The 26519-nt window shown below is 44.9% G+C and overlaps 3 protein-coding genes across 3 annotated transcripts; all 3 read left to right on the forward strand.

Moving 5' to 3' along the window:
- The first annotated feature begins 1865 nt into the window (after positions 1–1865).
- Positions 1866–13870, forward strand: LOC147965917 (uncharacterized). Its single transcript, XM_087530658.1, has 3 exons — positions 1866–2814; positions 11096–11233; positions 13455–13870. Exons 1-3 carry the CDS (start codon positions 1866–1868, stop codon positions 13868–13870), a joined length of 1503 nt encoding a protein of 500 aa, XP_087386784.1.
- Positions 13871–15883: 2013 nt separating this feature from the next.
- Positions 15884–18853, forward strand: LOC125514444 (nucleotide-sugar uncharacterized transporter 2). Its single transcript, XM_048679783.2, has 7 exons — positions 15884–16287; positions 16962–17113; positions 17218–17426; positions 17504–17597; positions 17852–18018; positions 18093–18263; positions 18363–18853. Exons 1-7 carry the CDS (start codon positions 16152–16154, stop codon positions 18631–18633), a joined length of 1200 nt encoding a protein of 399 aa, XP_048535740.1. The 5' UTR covers positions 15884–16151; the 3' UTR covers positions 18634–18853.
- Positions 18854–20417: 1564 nt separating this feature from the next.
- On the forward strand, positions 20418–25902 carry LOC125514443 (26S rRNA (cytosine-C(5))-methyltransferase NOP2B). Its single transcript, XM_048679782.2, has 17 exons — positions 20418–20838; positions 21032–21195; positions 21303–21366; positions 21742–21875; positions 22059–22142; positions 22272–22346; positions 22430–22501; positions 22592–22665; positions 22864–22916; positions 23039–23148; positions 23450–23518; positions 23651–23725; positions 24206–24298; positions 24369–24448; positions 24528–24627; positions 24904–25571; positions 25656–25902. Exons 1-17 carry the CDS (start codon positions 20472–20474, stop codon positions 25693–25695), a joined length of 2322 nt encoding a protein of 773 aa, XP_048535739.1. The 5' UTR covers positions 20418–20471; the 3' UTR covers positions 25696–25902.
- Positions 25903–26519: the final 617 nt, after the last annotated feature.

A 26519-nucleotide genomic window follows, 5' to 3' on the forward strand; every position in this document is an offset into this window, starting at 1 on the left:
GGTAAGAGGAGCAATCGGAGTGCTAATAAAATTATTATTGTTGGTATTGGCAAAGTCACACCATTTAGTATTATCTTGAGCCATCATGACATGAAAGTAATCCAACACACAAGCAAACAAGCGAAGAAAAGGCGAACGGAAAGAGATGGCGAAAGGAAAAGAGGGCGAATAAAACGGCAAGGGTGAAGTGGGGGAGAGGAAAACGAGAGGCAAATGGAAAATAATGTAATGCGAAGGATAAGAGTTGTGATGGGTACTTGGTATGTCTTGACTTGGCGTAGATCTCCCCGGCAACGGCGCCAGAAATCCTTCTTGCTACCTCTTGAGCACTGCGTTGGTTTTCCCTTGAAAAGGAAAGGGTGATGTAGCAAAGCAGCATAAGTATTTCCCTCAGTTTTTGAGAACTAAGGTATCAATCCAGTAGGAGACCACGCATGAGTCACCTCGTACCTACACAAACAAATAAGAACCTCGCAACCAACGCGATAAAGGGGTTGTCAATCCCTTCACGGCCACTTGCAAGAGTGAGATCTGATAGAGATAATAATACTAAGATAAATATTTTGGTATTTTTATGATATAGACTGAAAGTAAAGATTGCAAAATAAAAACTTGTATGATGGAGAATAGACCTGGGGGCCATAGGTTTCACTAGTGGCTTCTCTCAAGATAGCATAAGTATTACGGTGGGTGAACAAATTACTATCGAGCAATTGATAGAGAAGCGAATAATTATGAGAATATCTAGGCATGATCATGTATATAGGCATCACGTCTGTGACAAGTAGACCGACTCCTGCCTGCATCTACTACTATTACTCCACACATCAACCGCTATCCAGCATGCATCTAGAGTATTAAGTTCATAAGAATAGAGTAACGCCTTAAGCAAGATGACATGATGTAGAGGGATAAACTCATGCAATATGATATAAACCCCATCTTTTTATCCTCGATGGCAACAATACAATATGTGTTGTTTCCCTTTCTGTCACTGGGATCGAGCACCGCAAGATTGAACCCAAAGCTAAGCACTTCTCCCATTTCAAGAAAGATCAATCTAGTAGGCCAAACCAAACTGATAATTCGAAGAGACTTGCAAAGAAAACCAATCATACATAAAAGAATTCAGAGAAGATTCAAATATTGTTCATAGATAAATTTGATCATAAACCCACAATTCATTGGATCTCGACAAACACATGGCAAAAAGAGTTACATCGAATAGATCTCCAAGAGAATCGAGGAGAACTTTGTATTGAGATCCAAAGAGAGAGAAGAAGCCATCTAGCTACTAGCTATGGACCCGAAGGTCTGAAGTAAACTACTCACACATCATCGGAGAGGCCATGGAGTTGATGCAGAGGCCCTCCGTGATCAATGCCCCCTCCGTCGGAGCTCCGGAAAAGGCCCCAAGATGGGATCTCTTGGGTACATAAGGTTGCGGCGGTGGAATTAGGTTTTCGTGGTGCTCCTGGATGTTTGCGGGGTATGTAGATATATATAGGAGGAAGAAGTAGGTCGGTGGAGCAACGAGGGGCCCACGAGGGTGGAGGGCGCGCCCAGGGGGTAGGCGTGCCCCCTGCCTCGTGGCCTCCTCGATTGTTTCTTGACGTCCACTCCAAGTCCCCTGGATCACGTTTGTTCCAAAAAAACACTTTCGAAGGTTTCATTCTTTTTGGACTCCGTTTGATATTCCTTTCCGCTGAAATAGGCAAAAAACAACAATTTGGGCTGGGCCTCCGGTTAATAGGTTAGTCCCAAAAATAATATAAAAGTGTAAAATAAAGCCCATTAACATCCAAAACAGATAATATAATAGCATGGAGCAATCAAAAATTATAGATACGTTGGAGACGTATCACATGTCAGGCCCTGCCGCCATCAACTCCACCTCCGGTGCCCTCACCTCTCCCAACGTCGGCGTCCTCGCCACCGCTGCTACCTCCTCCGCTCCTGTCTTGGTCTCCTCGATCAGCAATCTCATCACAGTCCATCTCACAAGGGACAACTTTCTCCTCTGGAAGACGCAGGTTGTCCCGGCGCTCCACTCCCATGAACTCTTTGGCTACGTCGATGGCTCGGTGCAGCCGCCGTCCTACACCATCACCACCGGCACCGGCGCCGATGCCAAGGAGGAGGCAAACCCGCTCTTCCTTCAGTGGTACCAGCAAGACCAGTTGGTGCTCATTGCACTGCTGGGCTCCATGATGGAGGATGTGCTCGGTCAGATGACACTCGTGACCACCTCCGCCGCCGTCTGGGCGGCCCTCCATGACATGTTCTCCTCGCAGAACAAGGCACGTCTCATGCAGATGCGTTTTCAGCTGTCGAACCTGAAGAAGAAGGACCTCACCGCTACTGAATACTTCAACAAGATGAAGGGCTTTGTTGATGCTATGGCGTCCATTGGCAAGCCTCTTAGCGATGACGAGATCCTCGGCTATAAGCTGGCCGGTCTTGGGTCTGAATTTGAACCTCTAGTGGCCTCCATCACCGCTCGCGAGGAGCCGATCAGCCTTGGCAGCTTTTACGCGTTCCTCACCAGCGCCGAGCTCTGCATGGAGCAGCAGGCATCCGTGGGCGAGCTCCACTCCTCCGCAAACTCTGCAGCACGCAACTCTGATGGCCAGTGCAATGGCGGGCGCGGTGGCCACGGAGGTCAAGTTGCAGGCCAAGGTGGTCAAGGCCGTGGCCGTGGCCAGGGGCGTGGTCGCGGCAAGTACATCAAGAGTCAGGTGTGTTCCAAGTTTGGCCATGATGCTCTGCACTGCAAGAACCGCTTCAACCATGCCTATCAGCCTGAAGACAACCGTGAGCGTTCCGACAACGCCGTGCACTCCGGCGGCGGCGAGTATCTGATGTCTACTACACAACCTTCTTCTTGTAGACGTTTTTGGGCCTCCAAGTGCAGAGGTTTGTAAGACAGTAGCAAATTTCCCTCAAGTAGATGACCTAAGGTTTATCAATCCGTGGGAGGCGTAGGATGAAGATGGTCTCTCTTAAGCGTGCAGCCAAATAACAAAGAGTCTCTTGTGTCCCCAACACACCCAATACAATGGTAAATTGTATAGGTGCACTAGTTCGGCGAAGAGATGGTGATACAAGTGCAATATGGATAGTAGATAATGGTTTTTCTAATTTGAAGATATAAAAACAGCAAGGTAGCAAGTGGTAAAAGTGAGCACAAACGGTATTGCAATGCTAGGAAACAAGGCCTAGGGTTCATACTTTCACTAGTCCAAGTTCTCTCAACAATAATAACATAATTGGATCATATAACTATCCCTCAACATGCAACAAAGAGTCACTCCAAAGTCACTAATAGCGGAGAACAAACGAAGAGATTATTGTAGGGTACGAAACCACATCAAAGTTATTCTTTCCGATTAATCCGTTGGGCTATTCCTATAAGTGTCACAAACAACCCTAGAGTTCGTAGTAAAATAACATCTTAAGACGCAAATCAACTAGAACCCTAATGTCACCTAGATACTCCAATGTCACCTCAAGTATCCGTGGGTATGATTATACGATATGCATCACACAATCTCAGATTCATCTATTCAACCAACACAAAGAACTTCAAAGAGTGCCACAAAGTTTCTACCGGAGAGTCAAGACGAAAACGTGTGCCAACCCCTATGCATAAGTTCACGAGGTCACGGAACTCGCAAGTTGATCACCAAAACATACATCAAGTGGATCACGTGATATCCCATTGTCACCACAGATAAGCACATGCAAGACATATATCAAGTGTTCTCAAATCCTTAAAGACTCAATCTGATAAGATAACTTCAAAGGGAAAACTCAATTCATCACAAGAGAGTAGAGGGGGAGAAACATCATAAGATCCAACTATAATAGCAAAGCTCGCGATACATCAAGATCGTACCACCTCAAGAACACGAGAGAGAGAGAGATCAAACACATAGCTACTGGTACATACCCTCAGCCCCGAGGGTGAACTACTCCCTCCTCGTCATGGAGAGCACCGGGATGATGAAGATGGCCACCGGAGAGGGATTCCCCCCTCCGGCAGGGTGCCGGAACGGGTCTAGATTGGTTTTCGGTGGCTATTGAGGCTTCTGGCGGCGAAACTCTCGATCTAGGTTTCTTTCTGGAAGTTTTGGGTTATATAAGAGGTGTTGGAGTCGGGAACAAGGCAGGGGGTTTCCGGGCTGTCCACGAGGCAGGGAGGCGTGCCCAGGAGGGTGGGCGCGCCCCCGCCCTCGTGGGCAGCCCGGGACTCTTCTAGTCCATCTCCGATGCTCTGTGGGCTTCTTCTGGTCCAAAAATAAGATCCGTCAAGTTTCAGGTCAATTGGACTCCATTTGGTTTTCCTTTTCTGCGATACTCAAAAACAAGGAAAAAAAGAAAATGACACTAGGCTCTAGGTTAATGGGTTAGCCCCAAAAATCATATAAAATAGCATATAAATGCATATAAAACATCCAAGGTTGATAATATAATAGCATGGAACAATCAAAAATTATAGATACATTGGAGACGTATCAAGCATCCCCAAACTTAATTCCTGCTCGTAGGGGGATAGATTGGTAGGCAAAGACCATCGCTTGTCCCCGACCGCCACTCATAAGGAAGACAATAAAAAAATCATGCTCCGACTTCATCACATAATGGTTCACCATACGTGCATGCTACGGGAATCACAAACTTTAACACAAGTATCTCTCAAATTCACAACTACTCAACTAGCAAGACTCTAATATTACCATGTTCATATCTCAAAACAATCATCAAGTATCAAACTTCTTGATACGTCCATTTTGCATCATGCTTTTATATCGATATTTATTGCATTATGGGATGTTATTACACATTATGTCACAATACTTATGCCCATTCTCTCTTATTTTACAAGGTTTACATAAAGAGGGAGAATGCCGGCAGTTGGAATTCTGGGCAGGAAAAGGAGCAAATATTAGAAACCTATTCTACACAGCTACAAAAGTCCTAAAACTGCACGGGGGCTATTTCTAGAATATGTAAAAAATACTGAGCACAAGAAGTTCCAGAGGGGGGCACAACATGGCCATGAGGGTGGGGGCGCACCCTACCCCTGGGCGCGCCGCCTCCCTCATGGGCCCCCCTGGTGGCCCTCCGATGCCCATCTTCTGCTGTATGGAGTCTTTCGTCGAGAAAAAGTTCAGAAGCAAGCTTTCGAGATGAGACTCCGCCGCCACGAGGCGGAACCTTGGCAAAACCAATCTAGGGCTCTGGCGGAGCTGTTCTGCCGGGGAAACTTCCCTCCGAGAGGGGGAAATCATCACCATCATCATCACCAACGATCCTCTCATCGGGAGGGGGTCAATCTCCATCAACATCTTCACCAGCACCATCTCATCTCAAACCCTAATTCATCTCTTGTATCCAATCTTTGTATCCAAACCTCAGATTGGTACCTGTGGGTTGCTAGTAGTGTTGATTACTCCTTGTAGTTGATGCTAGTTGGTTTACTTGGTGGAAGATCATATGTTTAGATCCATTATGCATATTAGTACCCCTCTGATTATGAACATGAATATGCTTTGTGAGTAGTTACGTTTGTTCCTGAGGACATGGGAGAAGTCTTGCTACTAGTAGTCATGTGAATTTGGTATTCATTCGATATTTTGATGAGATGTATGTTGTCATCCCTCTAGTGGTGTCATGTGAACGTCGACTACAGACACTTCACCATTGTTTGGGCCTAGAGGGAGGCATTGGGAAGTAATAAGTAGATGATGGGTTGCTAGAGTGACAGAAGCTTAAACCCTAGTTTATGCGTTGCTTCGTAAGGGGTTGATTTGGATCCATATGTTTCATGCTATGGCTAGGTTTACCTTAATACTTCTGTTGTAGTTGTGGATGCTTGCAATAGGGGTTAACCATAAGTGGGATGCTTGTCCAAGTAAGGGCAGTACCCAAGCACCGGTCCACCCACATATTAGATTATCAAAGTACCTAACGCGAATCATATGATCGTGATGAAAACTAGCTAGACGATAATTCCCATGTGTCCTCGGGAGCGCTTTACAACATATAAGAGTTTGTCCAGGCTTGTCCTTTGCTACAAAAAGGACTGAGCCATCTTGCTGCACCTTATTTACTTTTATTACTTGCTACTCGTTACCAATTACCTTATCACAAAACTATCTGTTACCGATAATTTCAGTGCTTGCAGAGAATACCTTGCTGAAAACCGCTTATCATTTCCTTCTGCTCCTCGTTGGGTTCGACACTCTTACTTATCGAAAGGACTACGATAGATCCTCTATACTTATGGGTCATCACTTCTCGTAGTATTCAATGCACTTTTTATGAAAGTTTTTATTATACCCATCTTGGATGCCCATCATATTAGGACTAGATTCATAACCAAAGCAAACTACCATGCTGTTCTAAAGACTCTCAAAATAATATAAGTTAAGCACGAGAGTTCATCTATTTCTTCAAAATAAAACCACCGCCATGCTCTAAAAGATATAAGTGAAGCACTAGAGCAAATGACAAACTACTCCGAAAAATATAAGTGAAGCTCAATGAGTAGTCGAATAATTATGCAACTATGTGAAGACTCCCTAACATCTAAGAATTTCAGATATTGGTATTTTATTCAAACAGCAAGAAAAACAAAACAAAATAAAACAATGCTCCAAGCAAAACACATATCATGTGGTGAATACAAATATAGCTCCAAGTAAAGTTACCGATGAACGAAGACGAAAGAGGGGATGCCTTCCGGGGCATCCCCAAGCTTAGGCTCTTGGTTATCCTTGAATATTACCTTGGGGTGCCTTGGGTATCCCCAAGCTTAGGCTCTTGCCACTCCTTATTCCATATTCCATCAAATCTTTACCCAAAACTTGAAAACTTCACAACACAAAACTTAACAGAAAACTCGTAAGCTCTGTTAGTATAAGAAAATAAATCACCACTTAGGTACTATTGTGAACTCATCCTAAATTCATATTGGTGTAATATCTAATGTATTCCAACTCATCTATGGTTCATACCCTCCGATACTACTCATAGATTCATCAAAATAAGCAAACAACACATAGAAAACAGAATCTGTCAAAAACAGAACAATCTGTAGTAATTTGGATCAAACATATACTTCTGGAACGCCAAAAATTCTAAAATAAATTTCTGAACTTGAGTAATTTGTCTATTAATCATCTTAAAAAAGAATAAACCTAATCACACTCTCTAGTAAAAAATGGCAGCTAATCTCGTGAGCGCAAAAGTTTCTGTTTTTTACAGCAAGATCGCAAAGACTTCACCCAAGTCTTCCCAAAGGTTCTACTTGGCACAAACACTAATTAAAACATAAAACCACATATAAATAGAGGCTAGATGAATTATTATTACTAAAGAGGAGCAAAAAGCAAGGAACATAAATAAAATTGGGTTGCCTCCCAACAAGCGCTATCGTTTAACTCCCCTAGCTAGGCATGATGATTTCAATTATGCTCACATAAAAGATAAGAATTGTACCATAAAGAGAACATCATGAAGAATATGACTAGCACATTTAAGTCTAACCCACTTCCTATGCATAGGGATTTTGTGAGCAAACAACTTGTGGGAACCATAATCAACCAGCATAGGAGGGCAAAACAAGCATAACTTCAAAACTTTAAGCACATAGGGAGGAAACTCGATATTATTGCAATTCCTACAAGCATATGTTCCTCCCTCATAGTAATTTTTGGTATCATCATGAATGAATTCAACAATATAACCAGCACCTAAAGTATTCTTTTCATGATCTACAAGCATAGAAATTTTATTACTCTCCACATGAGCAAAATTCTTCTCATTCGGAATAGTGGGAGTATCATAAGAAACTCGAATACTACAAATTGTTTCCACATTAAAAGATTAATGTTCAGAAAAAGGGTAATCATAATCATGACAAGTTTTATAAATATAATCATCACTACTTTTTATAGCATAAGTATCATCACAATAATTATCATAAGTAGCAACTTTGTTCTCATCATAATCGATTGAAACCTCTTCCAAGATAGTGGAATCATTACTAAATAAAGTCATGACCTCTCCAAATCCACTTTCATAATTGTCAAAATAAGATTCAACATCCTCCAAAATAGTGGGATCATTACTTCCTAAAGTTGACACTCTTCCAAACCCACTTTCATCAATATAATCATCATAAGTAGGAGGCATGCTATCATCATAATAAATTTGCATATCAAAACTTGGGAGACTAAAAATATCATCTTCATTAAACATAGCATCCCCAAGCTTGGTACAAACATTAATTGCAGCAAATACATTCTCAAACATGTCATCTTCATTAAACATAGCATCCTCAAGCTTGGCCCTTTTCATATCATAAGCATAATCACTCTCATCATTGATAGTATGGGTAGCACCAATAGTATAACAATTACCATCATCATAATGAGTAATAGGAGCAACATCATTTGGGAGGGATACCTCTTTACCTTTACTTCTCCGTCTTTTCTTTTTCTTCTTCACATTAAGTATGGGTTTATCCCTCCTTTTGGAGCTCCTTATTAATGAGGTTGGTTGAATAGAAGGCTCCTCATTGTTCCCTGATTCATCATAAGAAATAATAGGAGAATATTGGGAAGTCTCTTCCCTTTCATTAGTATTCTCTTCATCTTCTATTTGTTTTCTTGACTTTATGTAATTGGCAGTATAAGGATTTTCAATGCAATTCACCGCACAATACATAAAAATTTCTTCTAGATCAAAATCAAGAAATCTATCAACATTAAATTTTGGAATACCCTCAGTTATACATTTCATTTCTTCATACCCCAAAAGAATACTAAGCTCTTTATGATGCTCAAGGGTAATCAAGTTATCACAATTTTTGGACACGATTTGATCATGAAACAAATAGCATTGGAGCTTTAAATGACCATGTTCATTGCAAAGTTCACAAGGATGGTGATAAATATTAAATCTTTCAGCACAATCATCTAGCCTTTCTTGCAACCATTTAGTTTCCAAATACTTATGCCTCTTGCAAAATCTATCTTCCCTATTTGGTGTGTGCTTGCAAGCTCTATGTATTCCACAAAAGTTGACATGCTTATAAGAGACATTTTCATCATGACTAGTGCAATCATCATTAGTACTATGGATATTCAAAGAGTTCCTACTAATAACATTGCAATCATGCTCATCATTCAAAGATTTAGTGCCAAACATGCTAATGCATTCTTCTTATAACACTTTGGAACAATTATAGGAATCCTTATTTTCATGAAAGATATTAAAAAGATGAAGCATATGAGGCAACCTTAATTCCATTTTTTTGTAGTTTTCTTTTATAGACTAAACTAGTGATAAAACAAGAAACAAAAAGATTCGATTGCAAGATCTAAAGATATACCTTCAAGCGCTAACCTCCCCGGCAATGGCGCCAGAAAAGAGCTTGATGTCTACTACACAACCTTCTTCTTGTAGACGTTGTTGAGCCTCCAAGTGCAGAGGTTTGTAGGACAGTAGAAAATTTCCCTCAAGTGGATGACCTAAGGTTTATCAATCTGTGGGAGGCGTAGGATGAAGATGGTCTCTCTTAAGCGTGCAGCCAAATAACAAAGAGTCTCTTGTGTCCCCAACACACCTAATACAATGGTAAATTGTATAGGCGCACTAGTTCGGCGAAGAGATGGTGATACAAGTGCAATATGGATAGTAGATAATGGTTTTTGTAATCTGAAAATATAAAAACAGCAAGGTAGCAAGTGGTAAAAGTGAGCACAAACGGTATTGCAATGCTAGGAAACAAGGCCTAGGGTTCATACTTTCACTAGTGCAAGTTCTCTCAACAATAATAACATAATTGGATCATATAACTATCCCTCAACATGCAACAAAGAGTCACTCCAAAGTCACTAATAGCGGAGAACAAACGAAGAGATTATTGTAGGGTACGAAACCACCTCAAAGTTATTCTTTCCGATCAATCCGTTGGGCTATGCCTATAAGTGTCACAAACAACCCTAGAGTTCGTGGTAAAATAACACTTAAGATGCAAATCAACCAGAACCCTAATGTCACCTAGATACTCCAATGTCACCTCAATTATCCGTGGGTATGATTTACGATATGCATCACACAATCTCAGATTCATCTATTCAACCAACACAAAGAACTTCAAAGAGTGCCCCAAAGTTTCTACCGGAGAGTCAAGATGAAAATGTGTGCCAACCCCTATGCATAAGTTTACGAGGTCACGGAACTCGCATGTTGATCACCAAAACATACATCAAGTGGATCACATGATATCCCATTGTCACCACAGATAAGCACATGCAAGACATACATCAAGTGTTCTCAAATCCTTAAAGACTCGGTCTGATAAGATAACTTCAAAGGGAAAACTCAATTCATCACAAGAGAGTAGAGGGGAAGAAACATCATAAGATCCAACTATAATAGCAAAGCTCGCAATACATCAAGATCGTACCACCTCAAGAACACGAGAGAGAGAGAGAGAGAGATCAAACACATAGCTACTGGTACATACCCTCAGCCCCGAGGGTGAACTACTCCCTCATCATCATGGAGAGCGCCGGGATGATGAAGATGGCCACCGGAGAGGGATTCCCCCCTCCGGCAGGGTGCTGGAACGGGTATAGATTGGTTTTCGGTGGCTACGGAGGCTTCTGGCGACGGAACTCCCGATCTAGGTTTCTTTCTGGAAGTTTTGGGTTATATAAGAGGTGTTGGAGTCGGGAACAAGGCAGGGGGGTCTCCGGGCTGTCCACGGGGCAGGGAGGCGCGCCCAGGGGGTGGGCGTGCCCCCCGCCCTCGTGGGGAGCCCGGGACTCTTCTGGTCCAGCTCTGATGCTCCGTGGGCTTTTTCTGGTCCAAAAATAAGCTCCATCAAGTTTCAGGTCTATTGGACTCCGCTTGGTTTTCCTTTTCTGCGATACTCAAAAACAAGGAAAAAAACAGAAACTGACACTAGACTCTAGGTTAATAGGTTAGCCCCAAAAATCATATAAAATAGCATATAAATGCATATAAAACATCCAAGGTTGATAATATAATAGCATGGAACAATCAAAAATTATAGATACGTTGGAGACGTATCAGTATCCGAGCTGGTACATGGACTCGGGTGCCACCGATCATCTGATACGCGACCTCGACAGGCTCACCATCCAGGAGCGCTACAACGCCAAAGATCAAGTGCAAGTCGACAATCGTGCAGGTTTGTCTATTTCGCATATTGGTCAATCTGTTATTTCTGGCTCGTCACGCCCACTCTATCTTCGCAACATATTGCATGTTCCACATGTTAGCAAAGATCTTTTTATCCGTGCACAAGTTAACCTCTGATAATGATGCTATTGCTGAATTTCACCCTGATCGTTTCTATCTTAAGGACTGGGCAACGAGTGCAGTTCTTCTTCAAGGTAGATGTCGTGGCGGTCTCTACCCGGTGCCAAGCCTCAGGTTGTCCGTGTCCAGTCGTCGAGCGCTCTCCAGCATGAAGCTTTCTCATGATCTTTGGCATCGATGCTTAGGTCATCCCAGCAAAAGTGTCGTCGAGTCTGTTCTTAGGTTAAATGAATTTGCTTGTGCACCGTTTGTTGAATCTAGTGTCTGTGGTGCGTGTCAACGTGCTAAAGTCCATCAGTTGCCTTTTAGGGATTCTACTCATGTAACCCATGCACCTCTCAAACTTATTCATTCTGATGTATGGGGGCCAGCAACCACTTCGGTTGGGGTTTTTAAATATTATGTGAGTTTTCTTGATGATTATAGTCGCTTCACCTGGATATATCTTCTTAAACGCAAATCTGAAGTAGAGCAAATTTTCTACACTTTTCAGAAGCACGTTGAACGCATGTTAAACACCAAGATTAAAATAGTCCAGACCGATTGGGGTGGCGAGTACCGTCGTCTCTCTAAATATTTCCATCGTGAGGGAATCATCCATCGAGTAACTTGTCCACATACTTCCCAACAAAATGGCATCGCTGAACGGAAGCACCGCCACATCGTGGAAACCGGCATTGCTCTCCTTGCACACTCTTTTCTCCCTGTAAAATTCTGGGACGAAGCATTTGTGACTGCCTGTTATCTTATAAATCGCATGCCCACTCGTACACTGAAAAATTCTTCACCAGTCAAACGTCTCCTAAATGAACAGCCTGATTACACTTTCCTCCGTGCCTTCGGCCGTGGATGCTGGCCAAACTTGCGTCCATACAACAATAACAAGCTTGCATTCCGTTCTCGCCAATGTGTATTTCTTGGGTATAACTTCATGCACAAAGGCTATAAATGCTTAGATCGCTCGACGGGTCGTATCTACATTTATCGTGACGTTGTTTTCGACGAGCAAGTTTTTCCTTTTGCATGCACAACACCCACGCCACCACTCCTCCGCACGCCACCATCTATTTTTCCTCGTTCCGAGCCAGTTATTGCTAATGACCACATGCGGAATTATGACTTAACCTTTGCCTCCTGATGGTTCGTCTAGCCTTGATTCTTGTGCAGGTTCAGATCCCTTTGTCTCGTCTTCACCCTCGCGTGCAACGCCTGCAGCCAGCCGAGGGAAGAAAATCATGTACGACCAGGTTGCACATGCACAAACGGGAGACCCACCTCTCCATGCGACACGTGGCAAACCGAATCTCAAAGCAGCCATTAGTTCCTTTGCCAAATCCCAATTTGTAAAGATCAGACTCGATGTCCATCTCCAGCCGCCGCCGGTGTGATCCACCTCGGCTGCTCACCGCATCGTCGCCGGTGCGCTCCTCGAAGACAGGTGCAACTTCCTACCTCGGCGCGCTCCATCACCGCCGGCAACGTCCATGCTCGGCGACGGCGCAACTCGCGGCTTCGCCCCTGATGCTTTTCCCCGTCGGCGAGTTGTGCGCAGAGGACATCCGATGGGCAGGTTGTCATTTGTGTTCCTTGCTCCGGCGAATCGTTGCCGTTGTTGGGTTGTGCCAAATTCTGTGCCGTCGCCGGCAAGATGGGTAGAGATGACGATGGTTTGTCTGGTCGTGGAAGGTGGGCTGAAACTTGGAAACGATGAACGATGCTTTGTCTGCTCGTGGAAGGTGGGCTGAAACTTGGAAACGATGAACGATGCTTTGAGATTCGGTATGCCACGTGTCGCATGGAGAGGTGGATCTCCCGTTTGTGCATGTGCGACCTGGTCGTACATGATTTTCTTCCCCAGCCGAGGGACGTCCGCCACTGGATCAGCCTCGCCATGCACTCCACTTCAGTCACCTGCAGGCGGGTCGAGTCAGGACGATACGTCGCCAACCGAGCCCTCTGGTCGCTCCCTCGATTTTGGTCCGGCCTCCCTTGCATCTCCGGATGCGGCTGACGAGCCGACACAGGACTCAACTCCCATGGCGTCTCCTGAGCTACAGGCTGTTCAACGCCTGTGGCTGGTGCTCCTGCAGCTCCACATCGCATGCAGATGCGGCTTCGCGACAACATCGTCAAGAAGCTGGTGCCGACGGACAGCACTGTGCGCTACGATCCTCGGCGGCGCGCTTTTCATGTTGAACCACGGTCCTATCGACACGCGCTTGCCGACCACCAGTGGCGCGCCGCCATGGGAGCCCAATACTTTGCTCTCCAGCACAACCACACATGGACATTGGTTCCGCGTCCGCCTGGCAAGAATATCAATGGGTGCAAATGGGTGTTCAAAGTCAAGCATAAATCTGATGGATCGTTTGACAAGTTCAAGGCTCGCCTTGTCGCTCGTGGGTTTACTCAACAGTACATCATCGATTATTCAGATACTTTCTCTCCTGTTGTGAAGCCTGCTACAGTGCATTTGGTGCTCTTCCTGGCTGTTTCCCGTGGCTAGCAGCTTCGTCAAGTGGACATCAGCAACACATTTTTGTATGGAATTCTTGAGGAGGAGGCATACATGCAACAGCCACCGGGGTTCCAAGATCCGAGCCATCCGAACTATGTTTGCAAGCTTCAGAAGGCGTTGTATGGGTTGAAGCAGTCACCGCATGCTTGGTATGCTCGGCTTCATGATCGTCTTCAACAACTTGGTTTTGTGCCATCTGCAGCAGACACCTCGTTGTTCATCTTTCATGAAAATGGTGTCACTCTTTACATGCTGGTGTATGTTGACGACATGGTCATCGTTGGCTCTTCCACGAGGGCGGTTGAATGCCTGCTTCGCCAGCTCTCTGCTACCTTCCCTGTTAAGGATCTTGGTCCATTGAATTATTTCTTGGGCATTGAAGTGATCCGCAATTCCGGGGGAATCAACCTTGTTCAGAGAAGTATGCACTCGATCTACTGGAACGCTCAAACATGGCGAATTGCAGACCAGTTCCAACGCCGATGTGTACACATGAGAAGCTCACACATGAGTCTGGGCAAGCACTGAATGAGAATGATGCCTTCAAGTACAAGAGCACGGTAGGCGCGTTGCAATACTTGACACTGACAAGGCCAGACCTGTCGTTTGCAGTGAACAAAGTGTGCCAGTATTTGTCACGTCCCACTGATGTACATTGGGAAGCAGTGAAAAGAATCCTTCGCTTTGTTAGAGGAATAGTATTCATCGGCTTATCCATTCGGTGCTCACCATCAGTCCTCATGAGTGTGTTCACTGACGCGGATTGGGCCGGTTGCAGCGACGATCGTCGTTCCACGGGTGGCTTTGCGGTCTTCCTCAGGCAAAATCTTATATCTTGGAGCGCCAGAAAGCAACCAACGGTGTCTCGTTCCTCGACTGAAGCTGAATACAAGGCGCTGGCGAATGGCACCGCTGAAACTACATGGTTACAGTCTCTGCTGAAGGAGCTGCAGGTAGCTCAGCCTCGACCTCCTGTACTATGATGTGACAATCTCGGGGAGACGTATCTCACTGCGAACCCAGTTTTTTATGCACGCACAAAGCATATAGAGGTGGACTTTCATTTTGTGCGAGAAAAGGTTGCCATGGGTGCTTTGGACGTTCGGTTCGTCTCTTCAGCAGATCAAGTTGCCGACGCCTTCACTAAACCTCTCACCAAGCAGACACTCGAGCGACTTCGTTCCAATCTCAACCTCTGTACCGGCTGAGATTGCGGGGGAATGTTAAACGAGTCTATAGCCTAACCATAGGTTGTTAGGACCAGCTCGTGTGCTGTATCGATAATGATCAAGTTAGGTTGTTGTAGATAAAATCCTAACAGAATTGTATCTATCTTGTACCCTGCCTGAGTATAAATGGAAGGCAAGGCCTGACGCATAAGTCACGGCAATTCATTCCTTTTGACTTTCGCTATAGTGAACAAAGGGATATTGGGCTCACACCCCAAGTAGCCGGCCGGGCTGTCTGGGCCTGCCTCCACCGCTGAATGACGGTAGTGGTTCGTTCGGTGGTCCAAGGACCTTAGTGTGATTTTTATATTAAAGATGCTACTACTGATGAACTTTTCAAAATAGACCCGGATCCTTTTACGCAAAAGGAAAAACGCTTCCTACGGCTCCTAGGGTAGAGAGGTTGGCTTCTCCATCCATCACTTGTCGCGGACGGACGACAGATGAATGTGGCGCAGTACGTGCAAGCATCGGGTGCAGTTACCTCACCGTCGTGCATACTACACCGAAAAGGTCTTTTTCCACAGGGTCTCTCCCTGCAAAAGGTTAATCTCCGGTACAAAATTAAAAGCCAACCTAACAGAACAACCCAACAGCTCCGGCGATCTTCCAAGTCAATCTCACTCCAAAACAAGACCAAAAACCTGCTCTCGGAAAGCGGCAGCACGAGCAGGCCAAGAAACCAACCACCTCACGTACGTAGGTACTGCCCACGACGACGCCACCACTAACTCGCCCCGTCCGTCCTCTCCCCCTACTCGCGGCTCGCGCCAGCTTCAATTCATCGCCACTCACCACCAGCCACCGGCCACCACCACCACCACCACCACCACATTCGCCCAGGCCGCTGCCTGCCCCGCAGTGGTACCCTCCCCCCCGCCCGTGTCCGCCCTCCTAAAACGAGCGTCGGCCCCGAAATAGCCCGGCACCACGAGCACCGCCCACCGGCCACTCATTGAATCCATGCTGCCCTTGTCGTCGTTAACTCCTCTGCCTCCTCGCCTTGCCCGGGAGTGAGCGAGCGAGCGAGCGAGAGCGGCATGATGAAGCTGCGGTGGTGGCGGGTCGACGCGTCGGAGGTGGCCGCCGTCACGGCCATGGGCGTCTGGGAGGCCGTCCTGGCTGGCGGCGGCCGGCGCTTCATCAAGCGCAAGGACAGCGACGCCGGCGAGACCGGTCGGTACCGTCGCCCTCTTCCTCCTCCCCCCTTTATCTGCATGCGCGGTTGCTCTTCTGTTCCGTTCGTGCCAGTTTTTTTGGTCCAGAACCAGAAGTCAGGTCAGGGAGATTCTCCAGGCCGAGGAGAACTGCTCCCGTTTTGTTGCGAAATTTCGGCAGATTTTGGTGCGGGGGAACGGCACGATAGCTGCGCCCTTTCGCGGTTTGTTGGGCGCCATTTCCCTGGGAACGGCAAGGCCGTTGCTGGCTGCTTGTTGCTCGGCATGCCCGCTCCGTTTGGATCCTTTTCCGGTGCGGGGCTCCAGGGCATCATCGCCAAAGTGTGACGCTTTCTTATCCCTTTCTTCACGTACCTCTGAAATCTTTACTTAGCAATTTCTGCATCAGTGAGATTAGCAAGTTAATTTCATCCGTGGTGCCATTACTCTGCGTAGCTAGTTTAGTGTATTATTGTGTTCTTTAGCCCTAGCATTCCTCCCCAATGGATTCCACAAAATAGATATGATCTCACCATGGTTGGTGTCCACCATGGTGCCCCAGTATCTGCACATGCTCCTGCTGCACTCAATCTCTCACGAAATCCTGTGGAGTTGCTCTGGAAATCAACGTGTGAAAAACCTGATCCAGTTTACATCCACTGACTTAATGTCGCCCCGTCGTCCTGCATACAGGTCGGGCGCTGGAGGAGCTGCGGAGCTCCCTGTACAACGAGATGCACAGCTCGGAGGGGGCCAAGCGCCAGCAGCAGCGGTTCTGCGGCCCGTCCGTCGCGCTCACCTTCAACTTCGCCGTCGCCGTTGGGATCATCGTGGCCAACAAAATGGTACGTACAATCCCCACATCATCCACCTACATATGCCGCCTTCGTTAGTCCACGTACGAGTTCGTAGCAAGATTTCATTTACTCACGGATGAATCGTCTTGTAGGTGATGGGGAGTGTCGGGTTCAAGTACCCGATCGCGCTGTCGCTGATCCACTACGCGGTCGCGCTGGTTCTCATGGCGATCCTCAAGGCGCTGTCCCTGCTGCCGGTTGCGCCGCCTTCCAAGTCGACGCCCTTCTCCTCTCTGTTCGCTCTGGGCGCCGTGATGTCTCTCTCCACCGGGCTCGCGAACGTGAGCTTGAAACACAATAGGTAAACCGGATTCTGTCTAGACTTACATATGTTCAGTGATGTTGCTCCATGTGTTTCTCAGTATCTTTGCCATTCAGTGTAGGTTTCTACCAAATGGCTAAGATTGCCGTGACTCCGACGATCGTCGCGGCGGAGTTCATGCTTTTTAAGAAGAAGGTTTCCTGTCAGAAGGTAGGTTTACCTCCATAGTTACTGATGAGCTGCACATGTCTTTCCTGTACGTTGAACACAACTGTTGTCATATTTCTTCAGAGGAAGAAAGCCCAACAAATTGTGCTCTAAATACATGTCTTGTCGTCTCTCCACCGGACTACCACTCATGCCATATGTGTGCATGTGTTTGTTTGTTGTTGATAGTGCAAACCTGTTACGCTGTCAAATTTATTCAGTTGGTTTTAACTGGAAATCCTGTTCAACATTTACAGGTTATCACACTGGCAACGGTGTCAATCGGAGTGGCTGTGGCCACAGTCACGGACCTAGAGTTCAACTTCTTCGGCGCCTGCGTAGCACTGGCATGGATCGTCCCTAGCGCGGTAAACAAGATCCTGTGGTCGAATCTGCAGCAGACCGGAAACTGGACCGCCCTCGCGTAAGTTCCAAGCTCTGCATTTCGATCCGCGCATTGTTTTTCGGTTAAGTGACACGGATTGTTCGATCAACCAGGCTGATGTGGAAGACGACCCCCGTCACCATATTCTTCTTGCTGGCGCTGATGCCTCTGCTGGATCCGCCGGGCCTGCTGCTGTTCAACTGGAATTTCAGAAACAGCTGCGCCATTGTCATCTCTGCTCTGTTCGGCTTCCTCCTCCAGTGGTCCGGCGCTTTGGCACTTGGGTGAGACCATGGTTCCTCTCTTCACAAGAACATTCTTCCTTCTGAAATTTCATGCTGCTAATTGACTCCGTGTTGATTTGTTTGTGGCGTGCATTGCAGCGCGACCTCGGCACTGTCGCACGTGGTGCTGGGGCAGTTCAAGACCATCGTCATCATGCTCTCCGGCTACCTCATCTTCCGCTCCGACCCCGGGGTCACCAGCATCTGCGGCGCCGTCGTGGCCCTCGGCGGCATGTCCTTCTACACCTACCTGGGCCTCAAGAAGGAGACGGCGGCGCCCGGCGGCAAGAAGCCGCCGTCCAGATCGAACTCCTTCCTGGGCAAGCCCGCCGGCGATGGGGGCAGCTCGGACTACGAGGACTCCGTGTGAGTTGGGAGTTTTGCTTGGGGTGACTTTGGTGGCCGGTTGTGTTGTAAACCTCGTGGTAGACTCTCACTTCATCTGTTGTACATAGAAGAACTTTCCTTTTCCCTTTTGCTAGGTGACTTCTCAATGATTTTACACTTGAAGCTTTCTTAGTGCAGCTCTAGCTGATCCAAAAATGGTTAGAGGAGTAAATTTTTGAGTTTACTCCTCTAACTGGCACCTAGCCAGACTTGTATAATGGCTAGAGGAGAAAAAAAAATCATACTCCTCAACGCCACGGAATCCTATATTTTCTCGTCCGACCACCTTCCCGAGTAAAAATTGCCCCTTCTCCCCTCGGTCGGACCCACCCCACCCTGCGCCGCATCTACTCCGGCGCCTCACTTCTTGCTTTCGCCGCCCACCATGCGCCACCGATGTCGCTTAAATCGACAGATATACGACCCTTGCCGCCGACGCCGGATTCAACGCAGCCAGACCTCCAACGTTGTCGCGTTTTGGATGGATTTGATAGGGACCGAACCGCGCAACCGCCTCAACCACTCTGTGCCGCATCTCGGTTTGTCATCCTCCTTTCGACGCTCGAATCTCACCCGACAAACTGATCAATGACACAACCACGTCCATCTGTCGGCTGGGCTCAGCACTAGCCCAGCGGTTTGTCTGCTCATCACTGTCGGTCCTCAAGTGTGACCACTGCCCGTGTTTGGTGCTGCGTCGAGTTTTGAGCACGCCAAAACATCTCGAATGGGTGTTCTTCAAGTGTGAAAAGGACGAGATGAGTGGCTATTTTTATGTCTTTCTTCGAATTCCTCGCAGTTGGAACTTATTGTTTGCTCTAAGTTGTGTGTAGGAAGGATGCAAATTTTTGTATTGGAAAGAAGGGTACATTGATCAATTGTTAGGGAGAAAATTGCTAGATATTCGTGCACTATGTGTTAGAGTTGAGACGAGAGATGACACAATGTCCAATTATGTGGAGGCGGAGAAGAACGAAATGTGCAAGCTCAAGAAGCCAACAGAGAAAAGGCAACAATGTTGACAATAAAGACATAGAGAATGTATTACTTGAACTAATGGGAGCAGTTAGGACACTTGTGTTTCTATTAATAAAGTATCTAATTGTTCTTGTAGTTTTCTCTGGATCAATTCTCTTAGCGAAGAATCGGTGAAGTATTTAACCATGATGTCGTTTAATAAAGTAATACAAGAGAGAAGTTTATTTCGGTGGCCCAAAATAAAATGAAATTTGATAATATTTTTTTACTCCGCTAAGTTTAGGGGGTTGGCTAGAAATGACCAAAATTTAAAAGTGTAAAAATACATGAATTTTTTTCTTGAATTGTGCAAAATTTCTTTTACATTTTATAAAAATAATTTTTAAATATCACGAACTGTTTTTTGAAACACGTGAGCATTTTTAAATGCATTTTTTAAATTACATTAACATTTTTCTAAAAGTTGCGTTAACATTTTTTTACACTGTATGTACATTTTTTTAACTGCATGATTTTTTAATAAATTTCACTAACGCATTTTATATTTCACGAACATTTCTTTTAAAACATGCGCGTTTTTTACACTAGAGATATATGTATAGAGAAAAAGAAAATAAAGTGTCGCCATCCAGAAGGAGACGCGCGGCTCTCTGGTCGTGTCCATCGCGCCGTAGAAAGATGGGCCCTTTGAAAAGCCTGTCTGACCGGCCTGTTATCTCAAGCCTGCCTAACCGGGGCAGCGCCCACGACCAGGCCCGTGTTAAAACCAGCGTGTCTTCTCTCGCTTAGGGTTTTAGGTTTTCGCCAGCCACCCCCTACCGTCCCTCCCGTTCCCCCCACCCCATGGCCCGGAAGGTCGCGCAGCGCAGGCCGGCGGCGCCTCCCGCGCCGCCCGCGGCCAAGAAGGTGGTCAAGGTTCCCTCGAGGGCGGCCAAGAGCGCGGCGCCGAAGAAGCAGAAGCTTCCCGAGCCCTCCTCCGACGACGACTCCGAGGCGGAGCAGCAGCCGCTCCACGAGGAGGAGGAGGAGGATTCAGACGTCGACGCCCCCTCCGACTCCGACGCCGATGAGCTCTCTGGCTCGGAAGCCGGTAGCAGCGAGGAAGAGGAGGACGACGACGAGGAGGAGGAGGAGGACGACGACGACGAAGAAGAAGAGGACGACGACCCCCTCGCCGGCGACTTCCTTGCCGGCAGTGACGACGACAGTGGTAACTCTTCGATTGCTTGACGAGTAGAAGCGTACTAGTATTGAGTGGAATTAGCTTCAGCAGCTTCAGTTTTCTCCATCAAGCCATCCCATTGTAGAGTTCATGGCCGCTAGTTCAGTGCACGGCTATGCAAATCAGTGCTATGTTTTCTATCCAGGGAATCGAAATTGATGGGCTTTGTTGTGTTTCTTAGACGAGGGGGCCGACTCTGGAGAGGAATCAGATGGGTCTGATGACCTCGAGGCAAAGTCAGCAGCTCTTGATCGACAGAAGGAGCAGATTGAAGAAGATGCAGCTGCGGACCTTGCACTCAACATAAGATCAGAATCTGATGAATTCCGGTTGCCCACCAAGGAGGTTGCTTTTCCTTCTTCTGTTCACATTTTTTCTTTCTCAGTATTGTTTATGTGCTGCACATTGTAGGCTGCATGGACTTACCATGGTTTATAATTTAAAATCTGCAGGAGTTGGAAGAAGAGGCACTTGGACCACCTAACCTTCCAAATCTTAAAAGGAGGATCTCGGAAAGTAAGTTTATCCAATATCTTGTACTCCCTCCGTAAAGAAATACAAGTACAGAGGGAGTATTTATTAAAGTTCAGAAACCTTCAAAGATAGGTAGATAGATAAAGCTGAAATGGTGTTGGCGCAAAATTGATTCATGCTTTTGTAATTGAGGTGCATTTCTTAGCTCGTATAAAATTGCAAAGTCAGATTGTAACAAGAGGAGTGCATAGAGACCATATGCAATCTACTGATTTTCTATTTTTTTCCCTTAGCAGATTGCTATGATCAGGAATACCATTCAGTATACATTGAATTGATTTTCTGTGTTTGATCCACTTCAATCTATAGACCTTTCTGAGCTTGGTTTCTCTGTCTATTTGTTGGTTTCCTGTCTAGTTGTACGGGTACTCTCAAACTTTAGCAAGCTGAGGCAAGAAAATGTTGCCAGAAAAGATTATGTTGATCAGTTCAAGATGGACGTGATGGCGTACTATGGATACAATGAATTTCTCATTGAAGCATTTGTTGAGGTAAGCTGCCTATCCCAGCCAGTGATTGTCTGATATATCCGCTACCAGTATTTCTTTCAGTTTGAGTTGTGGTGATCCAGCTGTCTGATATTAGTAGTTGCAAATTGTCTGTCTGGCACGATTATTAATTTTTATAATGATTTAGCTGCTGTTGTTGTGAACATTCTGTGTGCCACATTGCAGATGTTCCCAGCTGTTGAGGTTGTTGAGCTACTTGAATCATTTGAAAAAAGACCCCCTGAGTGCTTGCGTACAAATACACTAAAGGTAATAACATATTAGCTCAATTTCTTGATGTATGTGTATGTCACCAAAGATTCTATAGCTGTTAGTCTCTAACTGTAGATTTATCACTGCTTCATTAAGTATGTCTCTCTTATCTTTGTGGGTTTGCAGACCCGTAGGAGGGATCTTGCTGCTGCTCTTATTCCTAGAGGGTTTAATCTGGATCCGATTGGAAAATGGTCAAAGGTTTGCTTTCTTTCAACTTATTTTCTTTTACTACTAAATAATATGGAATATTAAAGCAAGCCTTGTGGTTTGGACAATTTCAGGTAGGATTAGTTGTGTACGACTCCACTGTTTCGTCTGGCGCCACTGTTGAATATATGGCAGGACATTACATGGTATCTTCCTCTCCCTATTATTTGTTAGATTGTTTTCCTCACTATCCATCTACCAGCAATTCATCTTATCTTTTAATACTGTGATTACAGAAACAAGGCGCGAGTTCCTTTTTGCCAGTGATGGCTCTTGCTCCACAGGAGAAGGAGCGAATAGTTGATATGGCGTAAGATTTCCCCCCACTCTCATAATCCTTTTGCAATAATTCATTTGAACTAGTTTATAACTGTGTTTGCATGTATGTAAGCCTTCATATGCTATCCTATTGTGTCACATGCTTGCTTCTGCATTTGATATTAACCTTTAACGAATTATTCATGTCAGTACTTCCAAAGATAGAAACTGATTTTCTTCTTGGTTCCAGAGCTGCCCCAGGTGGCAAGACCACATACATTGGAGCTCTGATGAAAAATACTGGTTAGTTCATTATGCCTGTTTTGCCTTTTGACTATGTGGTCCTTCCTTCAAAGTGCCTGTTCTTTCTTTTTAGTAGCTGTTGAATGATATAATTATCCTGTATTTTTCTTCCTGCCTTACAGGAATAATCTATGCAAATGAGCTTAACGAGAAAAGGTTGCATGGACTGTTGGGGAACATACATCGCCTGGGTGTGACAAATACCATAGTTTGTAATTATGACGGTAAAGAGGTAAGCAGAAAATACGACCATTGTATGTTCTCAGGGGCACAGAGCATTCTTTAGGCCAAAGAACCAAAGGATAGTCAACTAATTGTATGCAACAAGTTAGCATAATAAATCATTACCAATATAACATAATGCTTTGTAGAGAACTTTTAGTATGAAGGCATTTCAATGCCAAGCTAATATTATCTGGTCCATTTCAATCATAAGAAAATGAATTTGGAATCCTAGTAATTGTCAGACACTTCAGTTTATTGCATCGTGTGCTCAATTGACATCAATTATTTTATGATCCAATTTATTTCAGCTCCCCAAAGTACTTGGAATGAACTCAGTTGACAGAGTACTGTTGGATGCGCCCTGCACAGGCACCGGAGTTAGTATAATCCAATTCATATTATTCTTCTGTACTCATTATACATCGTCTTGGCTATTTCATCTGATATGTACTCATTATACATTGTCTTGCCTATTTCATCTGATAGTCAATCTCACTCTGTTTCTGCAGACCGTTTGGAAGGATGCACAAATAAAAACATCTAAGGACATCGATGACATCAGGAATTGTGCTTTCGTACAAAAGGTGCATTTTATTCACAATTCAAAAATAAATACACGTTCTCCAATTCAAACCCATTCCCACTTTAAAATTAACGACAGTTATTAACCCAGTAATTCTCCAAATTAAATCTACTCACCTCCACATGAATTTATTTTTTTAGTTGGTTTTGAAGCAATTAGTATCGCTGTGTCTCTTATCTCTTGTAAAGTTGTCGTGTAAGTAAGTATCATATATTGTTATGTTCTACTTATCTGCTTAGCTATTACTCCCTCCGTAAAGAAATATAAGAGTGTTTAGATCTAAACGCTCTTATGTTTCTTTACGGAGGGAGTATTTTCAAAGTTATGTCTTATTATAATTTAAACCTTTCAACTTTACGGTTTCCATTAGAAGTTCTTAGGCTCATGATATAGTATGGTTAAACTATATTCGCAGTATGAGCCTCAATTACCTTATTTTTTAGCATACCAACTCCGAGAAGCTGATAAACTTGTTTTGCAGCAATTGCTTCTGGCTGCTATTGATTTGGTTGACGCCAACTCCAAAACTGGTGGTTACATTGTTTACTCTACTTGTTCGATGATGATTCCAGAAGTAAGTACATTTTTCTTGTTTGCTGGATAATGATTGAACTTCAGTAACTGAACCCTCCAACTTTGTGTAGAATGAAGCAGTCATCGACTATGCCCTTAAAAAGAGAGATGTAAAGGTTGTTCCTTGTGGATTAGATTTTGGACGCCCAGGGTATGTTAATCTTACTACCGCCTTCTCCTCTTTTAAGATCTGGTACTTTACTTATGTTTCCCTGTTTATTATCGTACAGATTCATCCGGTTCCGGGAGCATCGCTTCCATACGTCTTTAGACAAAACAAGGAGGTTTTATCCTCATGTCAACAACATGGATGGCTTTTTCGTAGCCAAGGTACATTTTATGATGTTTGGATTATTTACCAGGAGTGACGATAACTGAACCATATGATCACATGTTAGCTTCTTGAGGTGTCTTATCTTTCATAGCATGAATTTTCATCCAGGAACTTTATGTGAAAATCTAACTTCTGTTGGCAAATAGTTTGATGATCTCATTTACACATTGGACTGTTTAGAATGTATTTAAGTTATCACGTATAGTTGATTCTATAAAAGTAAAACTGCAAAATATAAAATAAAATCTGATAGGGTATTTCATTTCATACAGCTGAAGAAGATGAGCAACACAATTCCAGCCTCGTCCGAGTCATCTAAAGAGCCCGAAGAAGCAGCGGAGGGCGTTGTTGATCCAAACCAGGATGAGGAAGATGAGAAAGATGTTCCTGATGGGCAATCCACCAAGTCGAAGAATCATAAACAGGGAAAGAAGAAAAATGAACAAGCAAGTATCCCTGAAGGGGAGGGGGACCAGAGCCAGGCACCTGAAAGACCAGCAAAGCACCCCAAGAGCAACAAAGGAGTGAAGAAAAGTAGTGGCCCTAAAAGTGCTGAAATGAACGGAGATAAGAAAGGAACACGCGATGAACAAACAGAGCATGTCAAGAGTCAGAAGGGTTCCAAGAAAAGTAAAGGCCCTAAAAATGCTGGAATGGATGTAGATGAGAAAGAAACACCCAGTGAGCAAACAGAGGAGGTCAAGAGCCACAAGGGTGCGAAGAGAAGTAGTGGACCTAAAAGTGCTGGAATAAATGGAGAGAAGAAAGATGTGCCCGAGGAACAAACAGAGCAGACCAGCCACAAAAAGAAGCATGTGTCTGATAAAATTAAGAAGTCTGGTTCCAAGAGCACCTCAGGGACCAAAGAGAAGAAACTGGTGTCCAATGAAGGAAGCAAGAAGAGGAAAAGGAAATGGCAATTCAAGCTGAGGCGGGACTGGTGAGAAGCTTATCTTTGGCCTATTGCCCGTTTTTTCTCTTGCTTTGTGTGATTATTCTTGATCAACAATTTTACTATTGACAGGGAGGCAAAACAGAAGTCGGAGAAGAGGACGAAGGTATAAGAATTGATGGTTCAAGAGAGAGCCACATTAGCCTTAGAAGAGGAGATTTAAAGTGAAACATTGATGTGCTATGTATGAAGAAATGTAAAAGGAACGACTGTACACTCAATTTTGGTCTACGGTACAAGTTTGTGGTGAAGCAAAATTTTGTTGTACGCTGGAAGTGATTGTGTAATCTAATCACTGATATTTTATTTTCTGTGTTTAGAGAGTGTGACCAGTCTATTCTAGTTTTTCTCAGTGAAGTCGTCATGGACACCGAGGCTCCTATTACTAAATGTTGTTCTGGGCAACCTACCGTGTTTGATCGGATCATTGTGTGTGGCTGTAGCTGAAGTTCTATTGATGCATTGGCAACCTAAGGCTTTCACCGTGTTTGACCGAATTGTTCTTTGTGGGCTGTAGCTTAAGTTCTATTGATATACATGAGCAATGCTCTTGTTTTTTTTTTTGCTTAGATAGATGAGGCGCCTACAACGCTCTTCACGTGTTCTAACATTTGGAAACGTCTGTGTTTGTCTCTTTTGCACGTACCAAACATGAATTTAACTGTGATACATGCGTAAGCTACAACTTTGTAATCATATACTTTGGGACAACAACGTCTGGTCTGAAGGTAAGAAGAGATTGCTCATTTCTCACTATGCCCTTGTCTAAGAGGCATAGATCAGGATTTGTGCTGCACACACGATCCAGAAGAGTCCTAACGCTTCTGTGGACCAAGGCGGACGCAAATTTGGTCCTCTAGACGCAACATAATCAAACAGCTTCCAAAACTGGATGAACTCGAGTTCTTTAGGATTAGACCCAATCTGTGATGACCA

Source organism: Triticum urartu, chromosome 6A, assembly GCF_056163025.1.
Source record: "Triticum urartu cultivar PI428250 chromosome 6A, HENAU_Tu73, whole genome shotgun sequence".
Taxonomy (NCBI): domain Eukaryota; kingdom Viridiplantae; phylum Streptophyta; class Magnoliopsida; order Poales; family Poaceae; genus Triticum; species Triticum urartu.